This window comes from Pelecanus crispus, chromosome 2 (assembly GCF_030463565.1).
Source record: "Pelecanus crispus isolate bPelCri1 chromosome 2, bPelCri1.pri, whole genome shotgun sequence".
Taxonomy (NCBI): domain Eukaryota; kingdom Metazoa; phylum Chordata; class Aves; order Pelecaniformes; family Pelecanidae; genus Pelecanus; species Pelecanus crispus.
The window spans coordinates 133,096,740-133,115,966 of NC_134644.1; the positions used below are offsets into that span (position 1 = coordinate 133,096,740).

At 43.8% G+C, this 19,227-nt stretch overlaps 1 protein-coding gene across 2 annotated transcripts; it reads left to right on the forward strand.

The window, feature by feature from the left end:
• The first annotated feature begins 1,716 nt into the window (after nucleotides 1-1,716).
• Nucleotides 1,717-18,810, forward strand: SDCBP (syndecan binding protein). Of its 2 annotated transcripts, none has more exons than XM_075728200.1 (9): nucleotides 1,717-1,761; nucleotides 5,885-5,950; nucleotides 9,064-9,142; nucleotides 11,734-11,843; nucleotides 12,164-12,322; nucleotides 13,673-13,848; nucleotides 15,141-15,312; nucleotides 17,118-17,209; nucleotides 18,084-18,810. In XM_075728200.1, exons 2-9 carry the CDS (start codon nucleotides 5,900-5,902, stop codon nucleotides 18,136-18,138), a joined length of 894 nt encoding a protein of 297 aa, XP_075584315.1. In that variant the 5' UTR covers nucleotides 1,717-1,761; nucleotides 5,885-5,899; the 3' UTR covers nucleotides 18,139-18,810. The 2 variants fall into 2 exon arrangements, with proteins under 2 accessions (XP_075584315.1, XP_075584316.1); XM_075728201.1 differs by lacking the exon at nucleotides 1,717-1,761 and adding an exon at nucleotides 4,027-4,177.
• The last annotated feature ends 417 nt before the right edge of the window (nucleotides 18,811-19,227 follow it).

The following is a 19,227-nucleotide window of genomic DNA, read 5'->3' on the forward strand; positions in this document are numbered from 1 at the left end:
AGTCTCAATTCTCCAGGGTGGGTACAGGGCTTCACCGCACTGAGCTCCTTGCAGGATGAAGAGTTACACCCTCGTTCTGAGCACGCAAAGTTTTAAACCTTTCACTGCACTTATGTTAAAAATCAATTTTGGCTACATGGAAAATTTAACACTACAAGAGCAGTAAACATCGGCTGTTATTGAACCAAAGCTAGATCCCCTCCCTCCTCCTGGCCCAGAAGGAACCTAACACATTTTTTTTGGTGAATTCATACCCTAAGCCCAAAATTGCATTTCATATATATTTAATGATCTGTAGTTGCATGACTCAGTGGCCAATGGCTCAGACGCTCATGCAGGAAGGTGCCAGGCCCTGCTGATGGTTGGATTATAGAAAGAGGAGCCTTCTGAGCAGCCGGAGAGATTGTGTGTATTGAGCACGGCCGCCGCTGCTACCCCAATCCCACGCACCCCCGTGGTGCACACCAAAGATGCTGGCAAATGGAGAGGATCAAGAAACTTAGGAGGATTGGAAAACGTACACTGCAACAAAATCTGTGTTTAGCTTAACTAAGGTTATAATGCGCAGGCAGCTCAAATGATGAAACAGCCTGGTAGTGCCAGAAGGAAGGGAGGAAGGGAATCACCCTTCCTTCTCATTCCCATTTCTCCTTCCTCCTCCTTTTTCTCCTGTTTCCAGCCACACCCTCCCTTCCCTTGCCCTGGCTGGCACTGGTACTGGCAGGATCCTTTCGCTGCTGGTTTGGCTCACTAACCCAGCGGAAAAACATTCATGTTTTTTGGTGGATTTGATGTCTGCTGGACCAGTGAGTTAAGCTGTCCCATGGAAGAGCCTGATAACTGCTGGGATGGGCTGAGGACAGGAGAAAGAGACTGGAGGTAGGAGCAGACCTCCTTCCTCAGCGCTGGCGGACTGTTAAAAACTCCTTTAGTGAACGCTCTGGTTTCTTAGCTGAAGAGAGGCTTTCGGGTGCTCAGCGCATTTAATTATCTGTACGATGAACAAGATTTGACAACAGGCAGTCTGGCGCAGAAGGATTTTAAAGACTGAAGGTTGATGCTAGAGAAGTTCACGCTATAAATACGGCAAATGTGGAATAATTACGGTGATGAGCATGAAAGCCCCTTTCCGAGCTCGTTACGGGACTTGTGTGTCACTGGATACTTTAGATGGCGGTTTCTCCAGCGGAGCTTCTCCAGGGGATGTGCTCTGCCTCAGGTGGTGACGTGGAAACACGCAAAACAACGCTGACACAAAACAGTTAAACAGTTAGCAGAGGGTGTGTGTGTGTGTGGGGGGGGGGGAGTTGGGAAATGAATAGAAAAGGATACTTTTTTCTTCATGAAGATGGCAGCTGTGAACCAATGAAGGCAAATGACTGATGAAGAGGCAAAAATTGAAGAAGGCCAGCGGCGAGCCACCGCATGAGGGGAGCCCTGCCGGCCGCGCTGGGGAGCGGGGCCGTTCTAACGCAGCTCGGCCGCCGCCGCCGGGCTTTCCGCCCCTCCGCCCCACAGCCGCCGGCGGAGGCCCAGGCCCAGGCCCAGGCCCCGGCCCCGGCCCCGGCCCCCCCCGCCGGGCCCGGCCCACTCCCGCCGCCGCCGGAGCATGCGCGGGGCCGGGCCAGTTCCGCCGCCACCCCCGCTCCCCTCATAGCGGCGCAGCCGGGACCGACGGGAGCCGCTGGAGCTGCCGCCGCTGCCGCCCCGCTCCGCGCTGAGGGCCCCGACGAACGGCAGCCGCCGCCGCCCGGACCGGAGGTAAAGGAGGGGCCGGGGCCGGCTGTCGGGGCCCTCTCCCCGGCGGCCCTTTGTGCGCGGGCCCGGGGCGGCGGCCCGAGAGGGGGAGGAGGAGGCTGGGGGGGGTGGGCTGCGAGCGCGGCGGGCGGGCATGGCGGAGCGGGGAGGGGGCGTGGCGGGGGCGACCGGTGCCGAGCCGGCGGCCGGGGGAGCCTGGGGCGCAGCGGCGGCTTCGCTGTGGCGCTTGCGAGGGCAGCGTTTGCCCCCGCTGCCGCCGGGGAGCCACGTCGTGGGGCGGCCGGGGCGGCCGCTGCCGGGTGGGAGGCGCTGGCCTCCCCCCCCCGAGGGGTCCCTCCGGAAGACAGCGGGTGAATAAACGCCTGTCTGTCTGTCTGTCTGCGTCCGCGTCCTCCCGCGGTGTTGGGTTCGGGGGTGTCTTCTGCCCTCTCCTTCAGGCTTCAGGGGCATTGCATAAGGACCGTACTTCTCGGCCAGTTCCTGTAAGGAGACTCGGGGGTTTGTCATGCTTTCTCTTTAGACTGGTTAAATACTGCTGCAGAGGTGGAATGGATGTGGCTCGCCTTTTTGGGCGAGCGAGCCCTGCTTTAGGGCTGAAATGGAGGCAGCAGATTTGTCACAGGTGGGCAACCTCAGTGCATAGTGAGAGCAATTCCTCGGAGGCTAATTAGATCCGCATCAGGAGGGAAACACTGAGTTATTAGCAGAGAACGTGTCTTGCAAAACAATTGCTCAGTTCCTGATGTCGCAGCCTGATCTCTGGGAAGTTTTGTCCTGGATCTGCTTTAAGGATGAATTTTTGGGTTGACAGGCTTCTAACTCTTCAGGAAGCAGAAACTGATGTTTCAGTACAGGTGCTGGCTTTGTGGCTTGCTGTAATCTCTCCATGGGCCACAGGCAGAACACACTTGCGGGTGGCTGGTTTGGTTTGGTTTTTTTCCCTTCTCCCCCACTATTGGCTGCCGCTGCTTTCAGAGACAGCAGTTGCTCCAGGCTGGCCAGGCTTGGGGTTGAGCTGGATCCCACGCTGCCTTCAGCTCCCTGGTTTCTGACCTGGAGAGTGTATCGGGCAGCCCATCTCCTCCCAGACGTGCCACGGAGGGGAGTTTGGGATTACTCCCCCCGCAAGACTTCCTGCTGGCAGCCCCAGGGTGTCACGAGTGCTGCCTTTCCACAGGTCTCTGGCCAGCGGCCCAGTGCTTCCCTGTGGCAAACAGGATCTGCTTAATGGGATGTGCTGATAGGCGCCAGCAGTTGGACTTCCCAGCCAAGGGTACTGAGAAATGGGGATGGGTCTTGACCGCTGGGTTTTGCGGGTCGCTGGCTGAATTACAGCTGTCCCTCCTGCCCCATGCTCTTCCTTTGGGTTTCACTTGCGTTCCTCACAAGGCACAGGAATATGGAAATGATCAAGGAAAATTATTCTGGTGTCAGTGTAGATTTTTAAGGGAGAAAAGGAGGTTATAGTGACTCACATTTTGTCATAGCTGGTCCCCAGTGCCTAAAGCCATTACAGCGCCTGTGAGACTCTTGTTTATACTGTGAATAACACTGCGCAGAAGTCGTGAACAAGTTCTCTCTGCAGTTACTGGTGGCCCCTGACAGTGGCACTTGTTATTAAAAGGTCATATTTTAAACAAAATACGCTATTTTTGCGGATTTTGCTTTACCTAACGAGTATTACTTGCTACAACCGCCGGTGTAGAAATTGAAAATGCTGTATGCAAACTTAGGAGCTCACTGAATGCAATTATAGTGGTGACAGTTATTCTGGCTATTTAGTTGGAAAACCAAGAATAGTAACTGGTGAGATTACAACGAGGGAGCTAGCCTGGCAGCTCCTTGGTAGCAGTGAGAAACACTTGGATTTGTGAGCCCTCGGATAGGGAGCGGAGGCGGCCAGGTGTTTGTAAAGTGGCGTGATAAGCTGCTGGAGTGTCGTCTTAAGTGATCTGAGAACTAATATGTGTTTAGCTTTGCTAATACTCTTCTACAGAAAGCACTGTGCTTCCCTTTGTAAACTAGAGGAAGGTTGAGGTTGCCCACCTGTGACAAATGTGACATTACTGGTGACCAGTAATCGCGTGCAGAGTGAGACTGTTCTGCGGAGGAGAACTAAAGCTGGCCGAGGTGTAAAGACGCTGGGGTTTGTGGCGCGGAAGTCGGTCACTGGGACCAGGGACCTGGCAGACCCTGTGCTGTGCTGCGCCGCTGTGCAGATGTCAGAGCTCACCAGCAGTAAAATGCTGCTCCTGTGCCCCTCATCGCCCTGAAATGGGGTGGCTCCTTTGGGAATGCACCGTCCTTGGCCTGCCCTCTTTTCCTGCCTACGCACTGCTGGGGGTGTGCCGACTTTGAACACGTGCCAGCGCTTGGACCGACACCTGAATGTACCAGGGCAGCTGTAGTGTGGAAGCAGGTAGCGAGTCTGATGCTGCGTGACTTGGCTGGCGTTAGCAGCAGAAGGCAGTGTCTGGGCACCGCTTACCTGAGCGAGGGGTTTGCTGGGCTTGGGCTTGTGTTTGCTACTACCCATTTTGGATGAGCAACAGCACTTGATTGCTTCAGGTCGATGCTGGATCAAAACAGAACTTTAAGCTGGTTTTAAATGTGTATGTTTAACTTCTAAAGCTGCCAGGCTTCAACTATGTTCGTTTTAGCTGCAACAATTAGTCAAAAAATGTCAGTGACAATTAATTACAACATAACTGGCCACGTGTTTGCAGTTTAGATCTCTGTCACATTTAGGCCACCCTTTTTTGAAGTTTTAATTGTAGCCTGACATGATACTGGAGCTGTGAGGCACTCCGCTGAACAAACAGAAAAGCTGTTGATGACCTTAGCGTAATGTGAAGGGACGTCTATTGTGTTACTGCAATATCGCATTAGGCATCGGTGTGTGTGGCTTTTTTCAAAAACCACCTTAATATCTGCATGTAGAGAAGCAGTAGCTCAAGGATTTGTGTAGCATCACTTTTAGGCTGGAATTATTGCTAAGTTGTTGCACTAATAAGGACCTCTCTTTGGACGAGAAAATGAATCCCCAAACCAAAAGCTTTTAATAGGGCTGCCTCATTAACTGTGTTCTCTTTGCCTTGTATAACTTCCGAAATTGTATCGCATTTTGTTGTCTTCTGTTTCTGTCCCTCTTCTCCCCCCTCCCCCCCCGCCCAATTAAAATGTTCCCGTGTGTTGGTGTGAAATGTTTTGTTAGAATTTTAAAAAGTTCAGTGACCTCAGTGAGAATGTGACTGAAGGAGCTCTAGAAAATGAGATTTCCCAAAGCCTCAGCTGCCCGGCTCTAGTGGAGCTGGGTGTTAGTGTGGTTCTTCAGAGGATTATGTGAAATGTTTTGTTTTTTTGTTTTTGCTTGTTCTCTTTTCCTTGGCTTTTTTTTATTACTTCCTGATAAGTTGTCACAGGGCTCTCCCAACATCACATGAGAGCCAGCATAAAGATTTTGTGTGTTTTGAAACTCACCACTGACTGAATCTGGCTGCTTTATGGTCTCTTGCTGCAATTAACGTGTTGCAAATGGACACAGGAAGCCAGTTCTCTTTAGTGGCTTCTTACTGGAACATCAGAACTGAGGAAAGTTTTCGGGTATTTGGATAGCAGAGTGAAAGCTTCTGCAGTTGTATATAAAATACTGTCCCAGTTGGAAGGAGGACTAGGAGGAGGGTAATTAGATTTTTTTTTTTTTTCCTCTTAACCCTCATGATCATTGCATCACGGCCTCCTAAACTCTGTCTTTGCAATACTTGCTGTGAAATGATTTTCTCTGTATGGGCCTTCTCATCATTGAGACCTAAACTTTGACAATGCTAAGTGTATTAAATGGAGCCTATTATGCAAAGGCTATTATTGATATAGATTAAATGGGTAGTCTTAATGGAATTTATCTGTAGTGCTAAGACTTGCAGGTCACAGTTCAACTGGCTTGCAGGTCACAGAGCACTTAATGCTTTATGTCTGTTTTCTTTTTCTCTCTTTTTTTTTTGGGGGGGGTGTGTGTGTGTGTGTGCTTGGTTTATTTGTAGTCCTAAGTAAATATCTCTGATGGCTAACCCTGTTGTTTGTTTGCTTCCCCTCCACCCCCCTTTTTTTTTGTCTTCCCTCTACCCAGTGAGACTGCACCAAAATGTCTCTCTATCCTTCTTTGGAAGATCTGAAGGTGGACAAAGTTATTCAGGTATGGTGGGCTTTTATAAGATGACTTTTGATGATAATATAGCTGATGATGCTTAATCCGGGGAAGGGGAGACTTTTATCGTAGGTGAGAGTTTGTTTTACCATTGCCCTCTAAAAGGGGAAAGACAAACTGTTTACTTTGTAGCTTGATATAATATGATTAATGCTTATTTTATCACTGTTTGGTATATTTATTTTGTTTTATATATTCATTTATAGTCATTTAATGTGTTGATATGTTTGGGGTTTTTTTGAAGTATAGATACTTGGTCTTAAGAGAATGACTATGTTTGTCTGCTTCTCATACTTCAGTTCTGATATGATGAATAGGTATTGACTGAACTAATAAACCCGCTGGGTCTCATTCCTGGTGTCCAAACCTGTGACAGAAGGCTTTCATGGTCAGTTGGGCACAAAAAAAAAAAGCACTAGCTCTCTTAACATCATCTGGAATCACAGACTTGTCCTCTAGCTATTTCATGGTAGTGACCTGTTCTCTCGATACTTCCAAGATTATCACATTTGTGTAAAAGCCTTTATGTGTAAAAATACTGGTAGCTTTATTATTAGACAGAATGAGGATGAAAAAAGATCTGTGAAACCAAATAATGAAAAACATTTAAATGGATAAAAACTCCATGAGAAATTTGACATGAATGTATTTTACGAGGAGTCTCCTTGCTTTCTTCAGCATTTTACCTAGTTTCCATTTTTCTTTCCTAAACTTAAATTGGATTCTCTCCCAGTTTAAACAACAGCAGTGAGTTATACTGCGTTTTAAGGTGACTGCTGCTTTCTCCTTGTCCTCCTCATTGGGAAGCAATCAAGCAAACTGCACAGAACAGATTATTAACTCTCCTGTGCTGTCCCAAAGTAGAGTGCCTCAGTCTCACCTGTGTTTTTATGTGTGGGGTGGGGCTCTTAAAGTTGTGGGTGCTGTGTTGGGATTTTTCCTTGTCATGTCTGCATACCCCATTCTTCTTATCTTACCAAAGTCCTTTTTCTGCAGTTAGGTAATGCTGAACTGGAGGAAAAAAATAGCCTGGAGCCAAGAATGTGCTCCTCTGGCCTTGTAAAGGCAAACTGCTAGAGTTTATATATTACAATTAAAAATATTAAATGCAGTCTCTCTACTGCTTAACTTTTGTGACCACTGAATGAAGCACTGAGGAAATGGAAGTAGGGTATCTCTATGCTGAATCCTGTAAACCTTGAACCGTAGATACATGTTCTGTCATTTTATAGAGCAGGGATTCTTCTTCTATGTTGTCTTGTCCATACACTCAGCAGGGTTTATGAACTTGGGCAGAGTGCCTTGTTTGTGTGATTACACCTGTAGTCTGTTGTGGTGTTTCACAGACAAATAAGAGTAAACCCTATAGAGGTTTCTGTAGGGAGCATAACAAATTGTTCTCTTAAGCTAGTTTAGTTATTGGTGACACTGTGAGCTCAAAGGTCAGTTTTCTAGAAATCAGTTCATGCGGGACAGATGCTTGCTGTCATACTTAAAGATGACTGTCCACTCAGTTTAAATTAGGATTTCACAAAGTTCTAGCACTTGTTGAGTGGGATGTCAAGCAGGATGGCCTGTGAGAAAATTCGTGTGGGGGTGGGGGAGAAGGGAGGTAGAGCTAAGAGCATTTGATTACAGATCCCTTGTGTAGAGGCTTGGGTGTTCTTGCTGTCATCGATGGGGAAGATTGCCCTTCAGCAGTTACGTGACAGCATCTCGCTCCTACCAACCGCAGTAGGAACTGGGAGGGTAATGAGCTGTCTGCTGAGTACAGCTGTGAGAGAGGGGAAGTAAGTACTGTCATTGCTAAATACCATTATTTCAAGAGAAAGCCATTCCGTTTTCACTGATATTTTTGGTAGCCAAGGCTAAATTATTTGCCTCTCCCAGGAAGTGCATTATAAAAATGCTGTCTTTTTAAATATGTCTCAGAGCACCCTTAGGAGAAAGGGAGCAGAGTACTGAAAGACAAAGTTTGTGTCCACGAGTGAGACTGAAGTGACTAGTGGTTAAAACAAACAGACTTGTTACATTAAATACTCTAACCTGTTCTTTTTGTCCAGCATTTGAATTGGAGGCTATTCTTCTAAAGACATCCGACATTGATAAATAATGAGTCATTCTTGCTCTGAAACTCTTTTCTAAAAACAACTTCCTGGAGAGTACAGGACTACGAAGTCTTCTATTTTTAAGCATGATCTCCTTAAAAACATTAAGTAATTTGACTGTCATGTTGTGTTAGATGATTTATGTGTCCTGTTCAGCATAATGTCTCGCTATGCATTTAGTGATTTCTCCCCCACCTTTGACATTCAACCCTGGGAAAGCTATTGGAATAGCTATTTCCATCGCACTTAACAGGCCTCTGTAAGGCAGGGTTTTTCACTGGTCAGGATTACACAAGGCCAGAAAAGTAGTAGCTGAGGTATTGAGAAGGAAGGAAACTGGCTTACTTTAATACAGTTTCTTAAATTTTTGAGTCCGTAAGCAATATAGAAACTAAGCTTAGTGTGTTCACTGTAGTGGCAACTTCTGCAGAAAAATAATCTTAAAAGGTCCATTTCTTTCAAAGGTATTAAACTAGTAGCATTGGACTGTATGGAACTTAAGTTGCAACCTATAAGGGACTGTGGCAGAACTCATGAACAACGTCTATAAATGGTGAAGAGATAAAAATGGCTGCTATCCAGCTGAAAAAAGTAATCACAAAACACTCTGCCAAAGGTCATACCTTAAAACTTAGTTATAAAGCTTTGTCAGCCAAGTTTCATATGTCTTTTAAGGAGACCTTATGCTTTTTAACTTGCTTAATGACAAAACCAGAACAGGCTGATAGTAAAGCCTTTCTGCATTATTACTGTAGCCTTGTCTCTGAGGCAGATACAACTTGATCTACCAAAGTAGTTTGATACTACTGCAGCATATTGGATTGAAGTTATTTATTTCAAAGAAAAATATTGACTTCAGGGCTTCAAGATGAATAGTAACTAGCATGTACAAGAAAAAAGGAAGTACTTAGTCTCCTGGCTGCATAAGAAAGATTTCATAGATTTTTTTTTTTTCTTATACAAGATAACGTATGAAAGTTTCTTTGCTTTCAGGCTCAGACTGCCTTTTCTTCAAACCCAGCTAATCCAGCAATCTTGTCTGAAGCTTCTGCTTCTATTCCTCATGATGGAGGTAAGCTCATGTACTGTGTAGTATCCTAGTTGTGAAAAGCAGTTATGAAAGCCTGAGGTTACAGTACAGTCAAAAATACCTATAAATATGTAATCCCATTTACTAAGGGTGAGACCATGCCTTTTTAGAAAGGCCAACACCACCCTCCCCTTGCCCCAAACCACCTTGGTAGAGGCACTATAGGAGTCAAAAACCAGTGTTTGCTTATAAAAGGAAGTTGTGGCAAACACTAACTCTTCTCCTAATTTTTTCAAACCTTTTCCAAGTAAGCCTAACATAACAAGATCTGCTGTTGGTACCATTTGAGCTCTCTTTAACTCTTACCTTGAACTCAGTTGTCCTTACTTATTAAGTGTATTTTTGTAAGGTTTAGAGAGCAGCATGTATGAGTCTGAGTGCCTTTCCTCTCCATAGGAGCTTGGTTGGTAACAAACACACACGAATCTCTGTCAATAGAGAAGTGCCCAGGAAGGTAGAACTTAATCTTGTCAGGCTATCAAAATAAAGCTTCCAGCAGATTTTAGGATCAAATGTCTGGTGGGAAATCCGTCAGAGCTAAAGCTGAATGACTTGTACCCATTTCTCTTCCTTTTCTTCCATGCGTATGTACATCCACGAAGGTGCGCAGGTATTGTCAGAGTTCAGCGCTCTAGGCTAGTGAGTTACGCTTGGTCTAAAGCCTAAAACCTCTAACCAGCATGACCAGCAGCAGCGCTGGAACAGTTGCCAAGAATGTTGGTTGATCAGATGTTAGAGCTTGGTGGATGTAATTTTGTCTCCAGTTCTCCTCTTGGCACTGGTGTGTCTGAGATGACTTTAAGGCAGGAGTGTGTGTAGCTCACCAGAGAGCCACCTCTTGTAGATCTTTTCTGGACTAGAAACTTACCTGGCCTAACCTTGCAGACCAGTTTTAAGTTTGCTTGAGCAGTCCCTTCTTGGCAGCATTCTTTCTACTGTCCAGAGTTTGAATCCTCCTGCAATTTTTGTGTGTGCTGGCCAAAGGACATAATTTTGACATCACCTTGTATGTGAATTGCTCAGGAGCTGTGTGTGGCTGAAGAGTGATTAATCACTCAATATATCCCAAAGGAAGGGAGGCCTACACCATCTATAGGATGTACCAAACCTGCTGGGAATTACTCTGTCCTGGCAGAAGCAGGAGAATATACAACATCAAGAGCTTTTGGATGTTTTCTGCTGTTTGGAGGTGCCTCTGTTTTGAATGAGAATATAATACAGCCAGCAAAGATGCATCCTGTGTTGTGGTCTTCGATGAAGAACAAAAGAGAAAAACCAACTAGCTGCAGAAGCCTTGTGCAATGTTTACTGTGTATAATCCTAGGGGCTTGAAAACGCAAGCAAAAATAGAAGAAATATTCAGTAAAAGCTTATTAATCAATATTGGTGAAACTAAAAGCTGCTAGATCAATCTGGAAAGATGATCAGACAGCTCTCATGTGAAGCAGGATGCAAACATGACCACTGAAAGTATTAAGGAGAAAAAAAAAAGTCTCGCACTTATACTGGAATTCACCTTGCAATGACCTTTGTTCCTTCCCAGGAAACTTACTTTCCCTTTCTGGTCAAGTATGGACTTTTATAACAGCTGGTTTTATCCATGTACCCATAAATAAACATGAAACACCTGAGCTTTGTGAACTGGGGAGCCTGCTTGCTTCCAAGACAGTCCCTTGCACCACCTTGCTCTCCCAAACAGCCTTTTTAGTCCCCACCAATGTGGTGAGAACAGCAGGTGGACTCTATGAGGAGCTCTCCTAACTGCTGTTTATTAAATGGCACCAGTTAATTATCTGTGGAATGTCAAGAGCAATATCAAGCATATTTCCAGAGTGGTTTGACTCAAGGTCTGACAAGTTGGTCTGTTTAACTTCCTTACCTCCCACTCCCTGCACCCTGCTCCTCTCCTCTCGGGCATAGAAGAATCTCCTGCTGGATATTTTAAGGGCTGTGTTTGTTTTCTCTCATTGTGAGAAGCATGTCTAAACCAACTTCATTTTGAAGCTATGAGAAAATGACACTACTTTCTTATGAAGACTGTTAAAGCAGACTGGAGGCTGTCTTCCGCAGAAACTACCGTGCCTGGGATCTGGAACGTCCTTGGCATGGATGCCTCTTGCGAGTGCTGTCTTGTGCTTGGTGGAAGGTCATTCTGTGTGTCTGTTCTCCAGCATACATGGTTTGGGGGTGGGAGGTAGAGTAGTGCCCCACTAATTGCCCAAAAGCTTTGGAGCAAGGGCGTGTCTTCATGGACTGCAGCACAACATTGGTTTTGGAACTTACCACCATGTGTCTAATTTTTGTGCTGTAAAGGATGAATTAAGAAACTGAAACTAAAACGTCTCTGTAAGCTCTTTATCTCAGAAGTGCTGCTTGTCTGGTTACTTTTCTATGCCGGGCTAGAGTAACAGTCCCGATTCAAGTGGGTCTTCCATTGGAATTTTCAAATTAAGTATGTTACAATAGCACAAGATTGCTTTCATATGTACAATTACTTCAACCAGTAACTACTTGTTCTGTTAAACCAACAATTGTATTGATGTGGTTTTTTTTTTTTTGTTTTTCTCCTATAGGCTTATACCCCAGACTGTATCCAGAACTTTCTCAGTATATGGGCCTGAGCCTCAATGACGAAGAGGTGCAGGGAAACTTAGCAGTGGCAGCAGCTGTTCAGCCACAGGGTGTAGGTACCAGTCAAGCATGTTTTGGAAAGCAACAAGCATAAAGACTAAATGTTTATCTAGCATTCTAGAGAGTAGACTACTATTTGTCTTAAGTACCATACTTGACTGATAAATGAATTGTTTCAAGTAACAGCACCTATTTTAATCTGGTCTTAAACTGAGCAGTATATTTCCAGTGTTGGGGGTGGGGGGAAGAGCTGGTGTTGTGACTTAATTTGTGTGTTGGTTGGGTGTTTTTTAAGTATCACTTCATATAAACTGACTTATAGCTATTTAAAAAAGTTGAAACTAAGTTGTCTGGCTATTTTGTTTTAATCAGCAACTGGTAACACGACCTTCTACTAATTACATGGTAGCTCCAGTGACTGGAAATGATATTGGAATTCGCAGAGCAGAAATTAAGCAAGGCATCCGGGAAGCAATTTTATGTAAGGATCAAGATGGCAAAATTGGACTTCGCCTTAAGTCTGTTGACAATGTAAGTACAGAACTTGCTTTTGCCTATAGAGATCTTTCTGCTGGATTAAATTAGTAGTGGAGTTAGTGTATGGTCACAGAACTCTCTTCTGTATAATGCTTGCTTAGCCATTATCAGAATCTTAAAATTCTTCATTAGATCAGTAACTAGATTTCCAGCTGTCTGGACTAGGATCTAAATTTATAGCGGCAATTTAATTCCATGTGTTTTTATAACACCTGAAAAACACTTCTAATTTTTTTTTCCACTTTAGAGCATGAAATTGTCCTTGCAGAGCTACTGTGATACTTGTTAGCAGTTCAAGACTTGTCTCTGTCTTTGTGGAAACACTGGGCAGTACTTGAAGCTCAGCAGTATGCAGAGAACCACCCATGGCTTAGAAGTAGCTCCTCTCTTATAGATCCTTGCAGTGTGTTGCTGGTGAGAAAAGTAAGGATAGTGAGGGTGTCACCTTACCTGTATATAAAGAGTAATTTCGGAGCAGGCTTTTTTCAAGTTTCCCTTCATGTGAACGTAGCTGCAAGAAGATCCTTGAACCTGCTCTGGAGCTTCTCTGTTTCAGTATCTTCTGATTCTCAACATGGAAAATGCTACTCTGTTCTTGGGTTTTTTTGGGGAGAGTTTGTTTAGTGGCTGTGTGGTTTTTTTTTTGTTTTTTTTTTGTTTTTTGTGGTGGTGGTGCTGGTGTGTTTTTTCTTTTATTAAATCCTGCCCCCCACCCCTGAAGGTATTATCTACAGTTTGCCTTGACATACTTTACTTTGACTAGAGATATTTTTTTTTTTAACACTTTGGGTTTTTTACCTGAGGTGCTAGCAAGTCATAATGGATTAAAAAGTTTGAAAACTAATGAGGTTGTGAAAGAATGAAAAATCTGCCATACAGTTCCTAGCATTGCTGATATACTTCTCTGGCTATATATAGACTCTGATGTCTGGCAAAGGAATTATTAGTTAAATGCACAAGGAGATAAGTAAAATTACTACTAGTCTGTCTTGATCCAGTTGTTCAGATTTCTTGTTAAAACAGAATAGTATTTACCCCTTTGAGTAAGGTAAGGCTTTAATGTTATGCTTGTGTCTTTTTTTAATGTCTAGAGATCTAGACAGAACAATTTGCCCATTTATGAACTTTAAGAGACTGACAGATAATTAATACTAGAATAAAGACATCTAGAAACAGACTGAAATTTCAAAAATGCCTCTTAAGGAGAGATAATTAGCAAGTCTTTGTCTGTTTGGTATTACATAGAGAATGGGAATCTTCAAAGGGCTATGTGTTCTGTCACTGGCCTTCATCTTTAAGGAAGAACTTTCTCTCCCCCTACCCCCCTGCTTTTTTCTCTTGTAGGGTATATTTGTCCAGTTAGTTCAGGCAAACTCTCCAGCATCCCTCGCTGGGCTGCGGTTTGGGGACCAAGTTCTGCAGATCAACAGTGAAAACTGTGCAGGATGGAGTTCTGATAAAGCACATAAAGTTCTGAAGCAGGCTTCTGGAGAAAGGATTTCAATGATCATTCGGGACAGGTAAAGCCAACTGCAGATATTGATTGTCATTACCCATCTCAGAGTAATTCTGTGGGGTTTGGGTCTCCCCTTGCTTGAGCAGGACTGCAGGCATGACAAACTTCGTTTGTCCACATACTTCAATAGTAAAGATCCTCAGAAGTGTTCCCTTTTGTGGGAAACAGTCAAAATAGTTGTTAACTTGTAAAACTTCAGTGTATGCTTGCCTGGCCATGATGAGGCATAACATTTTTCAAGGTAAACTAATGAGTGATAGGACAAGTCAAATTTAAACTCTAAATTCAAGAATTCTGTGCTCTTTCCAGACATAGCTTGACTTTTGCTTATACTAATTGAAAAAGAAATAAAAGATGGTACCAAAATATTCTCTGTACTGAGTACATTTGCATTTTTATTTAGCATGATAGTTTTCTTGTGAACTCTGTTGCTTATGTATGAATTAATGCCAGTTTTGCTAGAAGTATGCTTGATGAACCAATAGAGATTTTTAATTGTATTAAATAATGAGCTTGTAGATAGTTGTATGTAGTAATAATAGGTCAGGTGCAGCGTAAAGTCTGTAGGCTGTGAGAAGACAGATGATACATGATATGACTAGGTATATGTCTCAAAGCACTTTCAATGTTTATTCTTGTTGAAGAACCAAGTTTGACCCAGTGAAGGGCATGCTACTGCTATCAGGGCAGCTATTAAATTTGTTTATAAATTTATAAAAATTTATATAAATCTGTTTTGAATCAAAATACTGTGGTAGTAGATGCCCTGCTCTGTCTACCACTTTTGTGCCCAACTCCCCACCCCTTTCCTGGCTTTACTAGCTTTTTAAGACACAATTTAAAGATTCGTTGTCTGTAAAGCAGTAGAAATGTTATTGGGGAAGCCTTGTACTCCTGAATTCTGTGGTCTACCTCCAGTTGTTAAAACTGCCTGTGCTGTTTTATCTACCTTGTAATGTTTGTAGAGAAAACTTGATTTTTAATGGACATTTGACTCTTTGGTTGGTGGTTATGGTGGGTGGGTGGATGTTTTATGGGATTTTTGTATTATTGTTAATCCAGGTGGTGAAATGTCTATAGAACAAGGAAAACATGTAAGGTCTATTAACAAGTCTATATTAATATAACAATATTAACAAAATGAAATTAAACCCAACCGCTTTTCATTGTAGTTGATGTATGAGTCTTTTAGAGTACAATTACTTTGTGTAAGTCAAAGATGCTGAAATAGTGTGCGGTTTCTTTCTGTGGTTTAGTAGATTGAAAACATGGGTTTGCATTTTAAATGTCTTACAGGCCTTTTGAACGAATTATTACTATGCATAAGGACAGCACAGGGCATGTTGGTTTCATATTCAAGAATGGAAAAATAACCTCAATAGTGAAAGACAGTTCTGCTGCGAGAAATGGCCTTCTTACAGAGCACAATATCTGTGAAATTAATGGCCAGAACGTAATTGGATTGAAGGTAAAATCAGTAGTATGTGGTGGGTGTGGGTAGCTGTGAGCTTTTTGTGTGTGTATAGTAATTGCGTTTTGGAGAGGGAAAAGGATTGTCATATACTGCTTAATGTTCATAAAATAAGCAAGTCAGTCATCAGAGGTAACTTAACTTGATTGGAGAGACTTGTATGTTTTGAGGCTTCTTTGCAGTTCTGTATCTGTAGGTAGGGCAACTCATTCTCTTCCCCTCCGTCTCTGGGAGTTGAGGGCCAGGCAAGCGGGGAGGGAGGTGAAGGGGAAGGTCCAGCCAGGGGGTTGCCGAGGGTCAGTCAGTCACCCCCACGGATTACGACTGCCCCTGTTAAAAAAAAAAAGGAGGGTGATTGTGGTGGGGGATTCCCTCCTGCGGGGAACTGAGGGCCCGATCTGCCGCCCGGACCCATCCCACAGGGAAGTCTGCTGCCTACCTGGGGCCCGGGTTAGGGACATTACGAGGAAACTGCCTGACCTCGTGAGGCCCTCCGATTATTACCCACCGCTGGTTATACAGGTGGGCAGTGACGAGATTGCAGAGAGAAGTCCTAGGCCAATGAAGAGGGTGGGAGTGTCGATCTGCTCGAGGGTAGGATGGCCCTGCAGAGGGACCTGGACAGACTGGATCGATGGGCCGTGGCCAACTGTATGAGGTTCAACAAGGCCAAGTGCCGGGTCCTGCACTTCGGTCACAACAACCCCATGCAACGCTACAGGCTTGGGGAAGAGTGGCTGGAAAGCTGCCTGGCCGAAAAGGACCTGGGGGTGTTAGTAGATAGCCGGCTGAACATGAGCCAGCAGTGTGGCCAGGTGGCCAAGAAGGCCAACAGCATCCTGGCTTGTATCAGGAATGCTGTGGCCAGCAGGAGCAGGGAGGTGATTGTCCCCCTGTACTCGGCGCTGGTGAGGCCGCACCTGGAATACTGTGTCCAGTTTTGGGCCCCTCACTACAAGAAAGACATTGAGGTGCTGGAGCGTGTTCAGAGGCGGGCAACGAAGCTGGTGAAGGGTCTGGAGAACAAGTCTTATGAGGAGCGGCTGAGGGAACTGGGGTTGTTTAGCCTGGAAAAGAGGAGGCTGAGGGGAGACCTTATCGCTCTCTACAACTACCTGAAAGGAGGTTGTAGTGAGGTGGGTGTTGGTCTCTTCTCCCAAGTAGCTAGCGATAGGACAAGAGGAAATGGGCTTAAGCTGCGCCAGGGGAGGTTTAGACTGGAAATTAGGAAAAATTTCTTTACGGAAAGGGTGGTCAGGCATTGGAACAGGCTGCCCAGAGAGGTGGTGGAGTCACCATCCCTGGAGGCGTTTAAAAAACGGGTAGATGTGGCACTTCGGGATATGGTTTAGTCTGGTCTACCCTTGATTAGTCTAGAGTGGGCTTGGTAGTGTAGGTTAATGGTTGGACTGGATGATCTTAAAGGTCTTTTCCAACCTAGATGATTCTATGATTCTATGATTCTACCTGGCTAGTCTGACCCTCAGTTTTTATCTTTAGCCTAACTTTGCTGGCAAAACAAAGAATAAGCTTTCTCCTGCCAGCCTGTGTCAAATTCTAGTAGGAATTCCATGTGTAATGTCTGTATTCCTTCTCTAGTCAGTTACTGCAAGATACTGTCAACCAAACATCTCTGAAGTGGTATTGCAGGTTCAGTGATTTGCCCTGAAGGTTAAATACTCCAAGCAAGGAGTTGGGGGTCTCTTAAGCCGCATGAAATATGTCTAGAAGAAGCTCTTGAACTGTTGCTTTATTAGTCAGTTTGAGTAATGTTGCATGTATGACTTCTTGTTTAATAACAGGACCCCCAGATTGCAGACATCTTGGCAACAGCTGGAAATGTAGTGACCATTACCATCATGCCTTCCAGTATTTATGAATATATAATAAAGAGGTAGGTAATAAACAAAGCAGTCATGGTGTTAATTATAAGCAAGTCGACAGTGACTGTTTTATATAGGTTAAGTAAAATGTACTCATGATAAGACCTGATTACAAACTTGACATGAAGGCTGGAGAATGGCTGGGGGGACTCTGAAAATTTGCTTAATCTTATGTTTTAGTCAAACTGGCACATTTTGGTTCTGTTTTTTAAACTACTCATATGTTAGTGATGCTCGTTTGCCTTTTCTTCTCTTGAACACCCTTTTCTAAACGTACCTGAACTAAACTTGAGTTTCCCAGAACTTTGAAATACATGGATAACACAAATATTTGTTACCTTGTAACTAAAATGTTACTAATTCTGGTGACATAAACATGACTCTTGGCAAGATACAGTTGTGTTTTTCTAATTCTTTGGCAGCAGCGGCTTTCTAAAGCTAAATCTCTTGTGCAAAAATACGTTTTTGAAGTTCCTAGAAATTAATAATGCTTTGGGTATAATTGAGTCTGCCCCCCGCCCCTGCCTTCCACTTGGTGTGCTCGTTCTACAAAACAGTTTTCAGTCTAACAGCCACCTTTCCCCCTGCCCTCCTTCCCTCATACTTGTGATACTACTCTGCTTGCACGCATGCCCACATCCTGAAAGATGTTGGTAACACAGCTCAGTTACTAACAAAAATGTTGAGTATCATGGTCTTCTCTTCTGTGTGTGCTGTTTGGTGCAGCTTTCCATAGCAACATATTTGTTGTCAAAAATAGTGGAGTAAAAGGCCAACTTTTAAATTGTATTAAAGGGCTAGCAATGACAAAGATACAGTGATCAGGAGCTTTAGTGGTCTTCTACAGTTGTCTTACAAAACTGAATGCCTTTTCCTTTTCTTTAGGATGGCACCTAGCATTATGAAAAGCCTGATGGATCACTCTGTTCCTGAAGTCTAAACGTGCATCATGTATGTGTGTGTACATATATATAATGATGATTCCACTAAACTTGGGCTATTATACTCAGTGATCTCTTTCTTCTGCACATGAGCCTTTCTGGAGGCTAAAAGAAGATATGCTGCATCGAGCATTTGCATCTATAATGGCTGGGAATGTTACAGTTCAACATATCTCGTTTATTCACAAACTGTAAAACTTGTAGCCTTATATGCTTGACAAATGTGAAATTCCAATTGTGTTATGACTCCTTTTCGTAGGTCTTTTACTTAGTTCACTACTACTATAAGCCATTGCAACTAAAGGAACCAGATATCACTTGCAAAGTTACGTGTTGTTACCTAGAACAATGCTGTGCTTTGTATGTTTAAGACAAATGAGTATTTTTACTGCTTTCTGTTTGCAAGAGTAGATTTGAAATAGCATATTAGAAGTATGGCTAGTACTAGTTAATGTTTTTGTTCTAGTAAATACTGTTTACACAAGAATGCCAGCTAAGCTGAATATAGCTAGAGGCATCATTCAGTAAGTAAGCATATTAAATCAAAGTAGTGTACAGATACTCAAATCTTTTTATTACTTGTTATACAAATTGCAACTAATATGCTTATCTCTCGCCTTAACCATGTTCTTAAAGATTCAGAAATAACCAAATAAATGACTGAAACTTTAGATACTCTGTGTGTGTGCATCTCTCTTAAGATGAGCTAAGACAGGCTTGTTTCAACCAACAACAAAGACAAGGTAGGAAATACAGTTTAAATAGCTTTCTAAATAAGCTCACTGCCTACGATGTTGAAATGTTTTAAAAGGGTAGAGCTGGGATACTTTAGACAAGATATGCTTAACTCATACCTTCAGCTTAACATGTGGGATAGCAACCTAGCTGTTCTACAGGATGTACTACTAACTGTATAGTGGCAATCTCATTTTCAAAACTGTTTGCAGCTTGCTGGGTATAGTGGGTGTGGCTGGGATGGCATTAACTTACTTCATAGCAGCTGGTACGGTGCTGTGTTTGACATGTGTTTCTAAAACCGTGCTAGTAACACGCCAGTGTGTTTGCTGTTGCTGAGCAGTGCTTGCACA

Bases quoted from the DNA above. Each gene is read 5' to 3' on its own strand.
- SDCBP (XM_075728200.1), top strand. From the start codon at position 5,900: ATGTCTCTCTATCCTTCTTTGGAAGATCTGAAGGTGGACAAAGTTATT. The intron at 5,951-9,063 runs GTATGGTGGGCT...CTTTGCTTTCAG, and splicing joins AGGTGGACAAAGTTATTCAG to GCTCAGACTGCCTTTTCTTC. The intron at 13,849-15,140 runs GTAAAGCCAACT...AATGTCTTACAG, and splicing joins TCAATGATCATTCGGGACAG to GCCTTTTGAACGAATTATTA.